The sequence below is a fragment of the Natrix helvetica genome, assembly GCF_964273705.1.
Source record: "Natrix helvetica genome assembly, chromosome: 14".
NCBI lineage: Eukaryota > Metazoa > Chordata > Lepidosauria > Squamata > Natricidae > Natrix > Natrix helvetica.
The window spans coordinates 13,101,134-13,111,932 of NC_138564.1; the positions used below are offsets into that span (position 1 = coordinate 13,101,134).

General features: G+C 41.6%; 1 protein-coding gene across 1 annotated transcript; it reads left to right on the top strand.

Moving 5' to 3' along the window:
* Positions 1-3,680: 3,680 nt before the first annotated feature.
* On the top strand, positions 3,681-8,794 carry PSMD9 (proteasome 26S subunit, non-ATPase 9). The gene is made up of 6 exons (XM_081966798.1): positions 3,681-3,926; positions 5,452-5,554; positions 6,107-6,294; positions 7,573-7,674; positions 7,974-8,062; positions 8,455-8,794. The coding sequence occupies exons 1-6, from the start codon at positions 3,819-3,821 to the stop codon at positions 8,480-8,482; spliced, it is 618 nt and encodes a 205-aa protein (XP_081822924.1). The 5' UTR covers positions 3,681-3,818; the 3' UTR covers positions 8,483-8,794.
* Positions 8,795-10,799: the final 2,005 nt, after the last annotated feature.

Below are 10,799 nucleotides of genomic sequence, written 5' to 3' on the forward strand. Positions count from 1 at the left end.
AAGGACCTCCAGTTCAATCCTGAGCTACAAATATTCTCTTCTATTAGAAGTATTCCATTTCCCCCCTCACACACACACACACACACACACACACACACACACACACAAATGCCCCCAGGACATCTGGACTGGAGTGACCCAATGAAGCTGGTTTGCTTTCAGCTTGGCTGAATCCAGCTGTGACTTCCACCCCTGTATTTGCAAGCATATTGCAACGATGCCACCAGCCTCTTTCATCACTTGCCTGGCCTGGCAGGGCATCTGATAACCTTGCTAGGTTAAAGATCAAATTGACTGGAAAATATTTACCCAGCTCTTACGCAGGAGGAGGGAGGTGCCGGTTACCCCTTGAGCAAGGTTTTTAAAGAAGATTCTATTTTTATTTGTTATTTTTCACCAGCAACCTGCACTAGCTCCCACACTAAGGGAAAGTTTTTACTTGCTGAATTTGGTTGCCTTCCCTTCTCGGCAAGCAACTTTGGCCTCGGTCTGATTCAGACATTACCAAAAGCTGGTTTTAGCGTTTACCCAAAGCACGGTTGCATGTTTGCAAACGCCAGGCAAAGTTCAACCTTTCAAAGTCACATCCATTTCAGGAGGATTGTCCAGTTATTTTTCACATTCAGGACAAATTGTGGAATAAACCACAACTGGGGGTAGCTTCTATAAAGCAAGATTTTCAAATAGTCATGGCTGATTTCACAATATGTGAAGCCAGCACTATATTATTATAATTATTATTATTATTGCTTTGACTGTTTTGCACGGCCTGTTTGCTGATTCCCAGAATTGCAAGCTAAACCTGGATGAAAAAAAATCACCAAAAAAATAAGTCTAAGCCTATTTACAACCTCCAACATGGATGTGATAAATTTGTAGTGTTATCCATTCAGTCTAATGCCTAATTCAGTTGTGCAACCAAGATCTGGAATTGGTTACTTGTCCCAGATCAAGTTCTGTTCTTTGGCTGATCCAGCTTTGAGTAATGTGTGAAAAAGTCATAGTTATAATGAGAACCAGATTAAATAAAAGATAAATGTGGGTGGGGTTTTTTTTTTCAATAGATATAAAATTGAAACCACAATTGAAACTTATTTTTATATCAGCCCACTCTTATAGCAATATACATCGCTTGCTAAGAACAGATTTTTGACAAGTTTTCTTATGCCTAAGGGGGGAAAAAACATTATTTTTAAACAGGAATTTTACCTAGTCTGTTTCACTGCATTTGGGATTCCAACATTAGTAATGTTTTAAAAGATAAATGTTTATTTGTTTAATCAACTGATAGGCACGTTCAAAAGAAGAAACTCTCACCCAAATTTGTTTTTTAAAAAAATTCAAAACACCCTTTAAAATGCCAAACAAAGCATTTAAGAAGTACATAATATTTAAAGTTAGCTTACCTTTTCTCCTTTATCTGTATAGGATGTCTGGTAGAAAAAAAGAATAAAACATGGATATTTTTTAAAATTACTCCAGAAAAAAATAAATAAGATGAAATGAAACAAAAACTTATTAACCAAGGGAATTTAAACATTTTTAAGGATGGTAAACCTCTATTAAGTGCAAATAACATGCAGATTTGAACATTTGTTTTTTGGCAAATATTTTTATATAGCAGGAATCTAGCCAAGTCTAGTGTGGTATGTTCAGTCATTTTAAAAAAGGCATAAATCTAACAACTCTCCAAGACAACATTTTCATGGGGGAAAAAATTTAGGCGCTAAATTGAAATATTCATGGGTTGCTGCATGTTTGAACAGCGTCTTCAAATATGTTTGCCAGTTGTATAGAAGGGAAAAGCAAAGCACGCATTTGCTATAAAGCAAGTATAATATAGGACAAAATATTAGCAACCATTTGGGAGAATGTTAATAATTGGACATACAGTTTAAAAAAAACAGAGAATTGCAAGGATGGGTCAACAGAGCTTAGAATCCATCTTCCAGAGAATGGAAGTAAACCCTGTGAAAAAGTTATTGAAAAAGAGAAAAAAGGGGTTTAAACCTTGGGACCCTTACCATTTCAGTCTTTCCTTAGAGCAGCAGAAGGTGAGAAGGCAGAAAGAGGCAGAGAGACAGTGTGGAAATCTTTTGAATTGTAGAAAAAGGAGGAGGGCCCCAGCTCCTCCCCACATCTCCTCCTCCTCCTCTTCCAGATGTGCATTTCAACTTTTTAAACACAACTCTTGATATTTCTCAATCGTGTCCAGGGAGGCAGAGCGCAGGGCATCCATCCTTCAGCTTCTCGGGCTGTGGATTCAAACACAAAGCACAAATCCCAGAGTCTTCTTAACAAGATTTGTTGATGGGAAAGATTTGGTGGCGATTTTTCTTGGCCAGGGACGGGGCTGCACTCTTGCAAATCCAGGGACTAGTCAAGGTGGCTTTGGTAGCACAATTGGACATCTCTTTTTTCTAGTGGACAAGGAGTTTACTTTGGCAAGTTCATGTGAGTCTCTCCTTTAGGTCGAATGTCAACATCCAACAGATCAACCAATTCCAGACTCAACAAGGCACCCCGTCTACATATAGCACATGGAAATTAAAAATTAAAATGAAATGAAATGTCTGGGAAGAAAACCAACAAACAACTCAGGGCACCTCCTTTTCTGGGCCCACACCTACAGCAGGAAGAAATGAAGTTCTAATCAAGGAGCCATCAAAAAAGAAACAACATTCCCAACCCAGATAGTCAGAGCCAGCTCCTATCTGGCAATCACGAATGATAGGAACTTGCTCCGTAGCACAACTTCTGTGGGAAAATTGGAAGGCTGGAAAAATCACCAGCTGCCCAAAGATTTCAGTCCTGGATCGACAGAGGTTCCCTTGTTGCAAGATGGCGCTGGTTGTGTTGTGGAGAGAAGCACGTATAGATGATGGATGGATGGATGGATGGGAGAGCTAGAAATATACAATAGATAAATGATAGATAGAAAGATAGATAGATAGAGAGAGAGAGAGAGAGAGAGAGAGAGAGAGAGATAAATAGATAGATAGATAGATGACAGATACGAGAGGTGGCTAGCTAGAGATAGATGATAGATAAATGAATGGATGGGTGGGTGGATGGATGGATAGATGATAGATAGATCATAAGAAAAATAGATGCTAGAGATAGATGCTAGATAGGTATAGATAGATATAAGAGATGCTAGATTGATAGATAAGAGCTATATTGATAGATGATAAGATAGATAGATAGAAGATGATAGATACATTGATAGATAAATTGATAGATGATGAGATAGATAGATAAATAGATGATAGATAGTAGATAGACAGACTGGAGAGGTGGATAGTTAACTAGATGGATGGATGGATGGACAGACAGACAGATGGGAGAGGTGGATAGCTAGAGATATGATTGATGATAGATGATAGATAATTGGGCAACAGAATAAATAAATAAAACAATAAAAATATCCCTGCCGCAGACAAAACCTTATTTATTACGACATTTCCCTGTATGAAAATTGCACCACCTGCATTTTTATTCCATGAACCTTTTATTTTTATTTAGGGAAGGGGGAGAAAAAATAAACCAGGAAGTGGTCCGCTCTCCCACGTGCCCAACCGCGCCTCCGCTCCCTTTAAATGCAAGGATCCCTCCCGAGAGAGGGGGCGGGCTAATCCGGCCACGCCCCCTCGCCTTCCATTGGTCCGCCCCCTTGCTTCGGCCCCTCCTCCTTGTGACGCCCAGGGAACCGAGTTTCTCAAGGCGCGACCTTTTGCCTCCCGCCGCGACCCGTAGTTTTGCCCACTAGCCTCCCAGGTTGCAGGGGTTGCTGCTTGGCTTTGTTTTCGGCTGGCAAAATGTCTTTGCAGGAGCCGCCGGTGACGGTTAACGACCTGCAGGAGCTGCTGAAGAAGAAGGACGAGATTGAGGCCCAGATCAAGGCCTATTATGATGTCCTGCAGGATGTGAGTGGCAGCTGGAGAGCTAAAGGACTACAAGTCCCATCATCCCCGGGGAAAGCTTTTGCAGGAGGGCCTTTCCAGCCCGGGACTGGGGGGGGGCTGCAAAAGCAGATGTTTGCATTGCATTAAATGCATTGCATTGCAAGCGCCTTTGCTTGCAAGTGGCTGGGCTGGGCTTGGGGGAGGGGGGAACCAGCTGGAGTTCTAAAGGACTACAGGGCTCATCATCCTCGGGGGAGAGCTTTTACAGAAGGGCCTTTTCAGTCTGGGGGCTGGGGGAGATGCAAATGCAGATGTTTGCATCTAGCCTTCCGTGATTTCAAATGTTGGCGGGAGCTTTTGAAAGAAGTTTCCAATTTTCGTACCTTCCGAGGGGCAAATAACACGAGTATTGTTATTTGTTAACTAACATAGTTAGTTTGTATTTTAATCTGCTTTATATTCTTTCTTTTAATGTGATATTCAAGATTTATTAGCCTTTAACATTCCTAAACTGATAAACAAGCTGGAGACTAGTTCCTGATAAGAAAAGTTGGTTAGTACACATGGGGGGTCTGGTTTATCCCTTGTGAACACTAAACAACCTTTCTCCTTACAATTTATTCCCCTTCAGACCTCATTTTAATTAAACACGCGTGCTATTATCCCGTCCAATCAACTTTCCTCTTTCAGATTTCTTTCTTATGTTAAAACTATAAAAGGGGATGTTAGCTAAAGATCAGGGATCCCTCTTTGAATGAGGAATCCCTTCGGTCTGAATATTCTGATAAATTGTGATAAAATGATCTTCCTGTCTCGGTTTGTCTCATTGGAAAATAAGCACACCGAGGCACGAGCCTGAAAAAGCCATATTTGACCATCAGTTTCAAGCCTAAAGTGAGCTTTCCAACTGTAGCACAACACCGGTTATGATCTATCGAGCCCAAAATAAACAGTGGTTTGTTGGTGCTTGTTCTTTTTAAACTTTTTAATTTTTTTACCAATATAAATAATATCCATATGCATTTAAATTCAAGAAAAGGAGAAAAAACAAATATTACAGTGCACCCCCACCCCCTGGAGACCCCTTTTTTATATTTCTTCATCTATAACAACTAAAGGATATATAATATATTCCAACTGTGCCCTCCTCCCCTCCAAAACAACATATTCCCTTTGCCTTCCACCAACACTGATTTTATAAAATCCCCCCATATTTCTTTATCATTATTTGCTTTGGTCATCCCTTTTTAACTTTTAATTTCCGTGGTGAATTTATCAGTTGCCATACTCCAAGTTTCATCATACCACTCGTTTCTTTGAATATCCCAATTTCGTCCCTAAGATTTAGCCCTCACTAATCAGTGTTTGTTGACGACATAGCTTGAAGCTGCCCAGGGTGCTTTCTTAACCATCATTTGCAGCGTGGCGTCTTTTCCCATTCCACCCAAGTTTGGTTTGTTTGAGTAACCAGCGTGAAACAGGGGTGGGCTTCCCAACAAGGCGTGTGATTTGCACAAAAAGCAAACTTGATTTTGTTCACCTGCAGCAAAAAGGAGTTGGGATGAATGAACCGCTTGTGGACACTGACGGCTACCCTCGAGCCGATGTGGACATCTACCAAGTCCGGACTGCAAGACACAATATCATCTGTAAGCAACTAGTCCTTCATTTTCCAACAGATTTAAAGCCCTGTCTTTTTTTTCAAACATTTAACTGCTATTTAATTCGTTCCATCTATGTCCATTATCCTAATTTGAGTGCAGGTAGTCCTCGACTTACAAACATTTGTTGAGCCACCTTTCAAAGTCACAACAGCGCTGGAAAAAGTGACTTTGGGGATACTTACCCCCAAAGTCCTTTCCCACTCCAGTGCTTTGGGGTGAGCCCCAGATGGATTTTCCCCCAGCTTCGGATCACAGTCACACGTAAGGGTTTCTGGAGAGGGAGGGAGGGAGGAGAGGGGGGAGAGAGAGGGAGGGGAGAGAGAGAGAGAGAGATGATAGATAGATGATAGATAGATAGATGATTGATAGATAGATAGATAGATAGATAGATAGATAGATGATAGATAGATAGATAGATAGATAGATGATAGATAGATAGATAGATAGATAGATGATAGATAGATAGATAGATAGATAGATAGATAGATAGATAGATAGATGATTGATTGATTGATTGATTTTGGCTTCTGCTCTCAGGTCTGCAGAACGATCACAAAGCCCTCATGCAAGAGGTGGAACAGGGTCTCCATCAGCTGCACGCCCGGGAGAAAGAGAAGCGCGACCGGGACGAAGCCGAGGCACGTGCCGAAGCCCAAAGCCAGGCCTTACCCCAGCCCTTCGCCCAAGTAAACGCCGTCAGCCCTGGATCCCCAGCCAGCTTCTCGGCAAGTACCGTCTCTCTTGCTCTGGAGTCCCCTGGAGTGGGGGCAACTTCCGGCATTTCTTTACTCTGAATTATTACATCCTGCCTTTTGCTAAGGAGTTAGACCAGTGAGGGCTGGCCTTTTTGTTGTTGGGTGCCAAAAATGCAAGCACGCACATGCCTGCACCCCTAATGCACAAAGTGCCCCCACATGCGCCGGCATGCACAGTCCCTCCCATGCTTCTTCCCCCCCCCCCATGGGCTTATTGCTTGCCTCCAAACTGAGCTTGGTATTTAATACAACACAATACAATTTAATACAATACAACACAACACAATACAATTTAATACAATACAATACAGTTTAATACAACACAATACAATACAATTTAATGCAGTACAATACAATACAATTTAAAACAATACAATACAATTTAATGCAATTCAATACAGTTTAATACAATACAATACAATACAATACAATTTAATACAATACAATGCAATTTAATACAATACAATTTAAAACAATACAATACAGTTTAATACAATACAATACAATTTAAAACAATACAATACAGTTTAATACAATACAATTTAAAACAATACAATACAGTTTAATACAATACAATACAATTTAAAACAATACAGTACAGTTTAATACAATACAATACAATTTAAAACAATACAATACAGTTTAATACAATACAATACAATTTAAAACAATACAATGCAATGCAATACAATACAATACAATTTAAAACAATACAATACAGTTTAATACAATACAATACAATTTAAAACAATACAATGCAATGCAATACAATTTAATACAATACAATACAATAGCAGAGTTTCCTTTGGGGAAACTTCCAGTAGACCCGTTGGGCCTGTTTTTTGCCCTTCCAGGCTCCGGAGGTTTTCCTAAAGCCGGGGGAGGGTGAAAATATATTGTTGTTTTAATATGACTGTACACCGCCCGGAGTCCCTTCTGGGAGAGGGCGCGGTTTATAAATCAAATAAAAGTAAAGTAAAGTAAAATGGCCTCCTCCGGAAGGCCAAAAATCAGCTGGCCGGCACACGGATGCTAGCAGATATAGGTTCTCCATCGTGGAGTTAGACTCTTCTCTAATGCCTCCCCCTCCTCCTCCTCCTCTTAGCAGAGTAACAAAAGGCTTGCAAGGGGGCTGGTCTAAAGAGTGAGAACTGGCCCATCTCTAGGAGACCTGGGAGCTCTTTGGGATCCCAAAGCTGCTCTCCCGGAAAGAGACAAAGGGATCATATCTCGGCTTTTTCCCTGCAGGGTTTGCAAGTGGGCGACGAGATTGCTGAGTTTGGCTCCGTGAACAGCCAGAATTTCCAGTCGTTGCAGAACATTGCCGCTGTGGTACAGCACAGTGAGGATGTGAGCAGCTTTCTTTCTTTGTGGGTCTGGAAAGAGGCTGGGAGGGTCTCCTTCGGACCCCTAACACTGTAGCTCTTCTCACCCCCACCATTAGCTACGTAAACCACACTGGACAGGTGAAATATTTTGATATCTCTCTTTCCTCCCTCTCTCTATCCCTCCCTCTCTTCTCCCTCTCTCTATCCCTCCCTCTCTCCCCTTCCCTCTCTCTCTCCCTCTCCCCCTCTCTCTCCCTCCCCCCTCCCCCTCTCTCCCCCCTCTCTCTCCCTCCCTCCCTCGCTCCCCCTCTCCCTCTCCAGAAACCCTTACGTGTGACTGTGATCCGAAGCGGGGGTAAAATCCATCTGGGGCTCACCCCAAAGCGCTGGAGTGGGAAAGGACTTTTGGGGTAAGTATCCCCAAACTTTAACCTGGCCCCCGACTCTTTGCTCCTTTCCAAACAGTTCCAGAAAAGTTGCTTCCGTGGTCGAAATTCCATAGAGCCGAGACTAAAACCAGAGAATCAGTGATTGGACTCTGGTATCCTTAGCTCTCTTCAGTCCCCAATATTAATAATCCCGGAAAAAGAAACTGAATCAAAATTCAGAGAGGATTTTGTGGAGGTAGAATAGAAATCCAAAGATTTCCATCCTGATGTGTCTACAGTTCTTTTTTCCCTGTCTGTATTTGTGTTAATTCTCACGCTTCTCTGAGGAACAAAAGTCAGGGTGCTTGTACTATCGGATGCTTACCGAAGGTTTAATTTGAATTTTCTCTTCCTTTTTTCCTCCCGATCCCCAGTTGCAATATTGTCCCTTTGCAAAGATGACCTTCTGGTGATGATTCAACTCGTGGTGGTGGTTTGGTGACGTGTCATTTTGACGTTTGCATCTTCCCGAACAAGCCGAAATGGCGAAAATGAATTTGGAATTTTGGGGTTTTTTACTGTGTTTTCCTGAAGATGCCATTTTGATTTTTGATTTTTCCTTCCTGATTCCCAGTTTTAACTCGGGCGTAAGGACAAAAGAGAGTTGTGTGGCTTCATTGTGGAATTGCGCAACTTGCAGTAGTTTTGTGGCCCTCCTTTGGATTCTCCCCTGTTTGGTTGGAGAAATTAGACAATAAAAGATTTGTGCTATTCCTCCTGGTGTTAATTCTTTTGTTTTTTTCGTCCTGGATTGTTTCTGTGAAACTTTACCTGATGCATTTTGTATTACCATTTAGGATTGAAGTCATCCTGAGTCTTCTTTTTTTAAAGGCAATCAGTGCAGTGATTAGCAATAAAAAGCCTTGAAAATAAATACTGCAAAATTGAAAATCTGCAGCAAAATGTTCTGGATTTGCACGCTTATATCTCCCCCCCCCCCCACCTTATTATAACATTCAAATGCTTTTCTCTTTTTAATATGCAAGATGTGAATCAGCCTTTGTTATTCAAACATATCTACAGCAGCAGTCACCAACTGGTGGCATTCAGTAAGGCATTTGATAAGGTAGACCATAACCTACTACTAGATAAAGTAGAAGAATGTGGGTTGGACAGCATCACCACCAGATGGATTCGTAACTGGCTGACCAACCGCACTCAACGTGTAGTCCTCAATGGAACTGCATCTACATGGAGGGAAGCATGCAGTGGAGTACCCCAAGGCTCTGTTTTAGGCCCAGTACTCTTCAACATCTTCATCAATGATTTGGATGAGGGAATAAATGGGGAACTCATCAAATTTGCAGATGACACCAAGCTGGCAGGAATAGCCAACACTCCAGAAGATAGGCTTAAGATACAAAAGGATCTTGACAAACTTGAACATTGGGCACTAGCTAACAAAATGAAATTCAATGGTGAAAAGCGTCAGGTTCTACATTTAGGCAACAGAAACGGAATGCACAGGTACAGTATAGGTGGTACCTTGCTCAACAGTAGTAAGTGTGAGAGGGATCTTGGAGTCCTAGTGGACAACCATTTAAATAGGAGCCAGCCGTGTGCAGCAGCTGCCAAAAAAGCCAACACAATTCTAGGCTACATAAACAGGGATAGAATCAAGATCACGTGTTAATACCACTTTATAAGGCCTTGGTAAGGCCACACTTGAAATACTGCATTCAGTTTTGGTCACTACAATGTAGAAAAGATGTGGAGACTCTAGAAAGAGTGCAGAGAAGAGCAACAAAGAGGATTAGAGGTCTGGAGGCTAAAACATGAAGAACGGTTGCAGGAACTGGGTATGTCTAGTTTAATGAAGAGAAGGATTAGGGGAGACATGATAGCAGTCTTCCAATATCTCAGGGGCTGCCACAAAGAAGAGGGAGTCAAGCTATTCTCCGAGGCACCTCAAGGCAGGAGAAGAAGCAATGGGTGGAAACTAATCAAGGAGAGAAGCAACTTTGAACTGAGGAGAAATTTCCTGACAGTTAGAACAATTAATCAGTGGAACAGAAGTTGCCTCCAGAAGTTGTGAATGCCCCAACACTGGAAGTCTTTAAGAAGATGTTGGATATCCATTTGTCTGAAACGGTATAGGGTTTCCTGCCTAGGCAGGGGGTTGGACTAGAAGACCTCCAAGGTCCCTTCCAACTCTGCTATTGTATTATTGTATATTGTATTGTATTGTATTAGTGGCCCATGGACCATTGGTGGTCCGTGACAAAAGATTACCAACGGAAAACCTGAAAATCAATACTATTTTGAAGTCAAATCAAGCATAAGAAGCAGTATTTCTGCAATCATCGTCATCAGCTAATCTTCAAACCCAAAAATCAACGTTTATTTTTTTTTCACTTTTGAGCAAACCCCCCCCCCAAAAGTCCAGGAATGGTTTCCAAACAGAAATGAAGCCAGTGAAGGTGAGTCTTTTTTCCTTTCATCAAAACTGTCGATTCGGCCAGCTTCCAGCCCAGTGTTGCAAAAAAAAAACCCAAAAACCGTTCTTGGTTGCAAGATGGATTGTTTTGATTTATTTCCTGAAATGTAGTGGCCATCTGACTTTGGTGGGCTCCCGGTGGGGGTGGAGGGATTGCAAAACTAAAGAAAACTTTTAAAAAGAGCTGAAAACATTAAACAGCCTGGAATAAATCTAATAGATTGCAAAAAAACAACCCTGCATCTGGTTTAAAAGGGTGTTTTTTTTTTGAGAGAGAGAGAG

Excerpts from the sequence above, each read along its gene's own strand:
- PSMD9 (XM_081966798.1), top strand. The coding sequence starts at position 3,819 with ATGTCTTTGCAGGAGCCGCCGGTGACGGTTAACGACCTGCAGGAGCTG. Across the intron at positions 6,295-7,572 it reads GATCCCCAGCCAGCTTCTCG|GGTTTGCAAGTGGGCGACGA; the intron begins GCAAGTACCGTC and ends TTTTCCCTGCAG. Across the intron at positions 8,063-8,454 it reads AGTGGGAAAGGACTTTTGGG|TTGCAATATTGTCCCTTTGC; the intron begins GTAAGTATCCCC and ends CCCGATCCCCAG.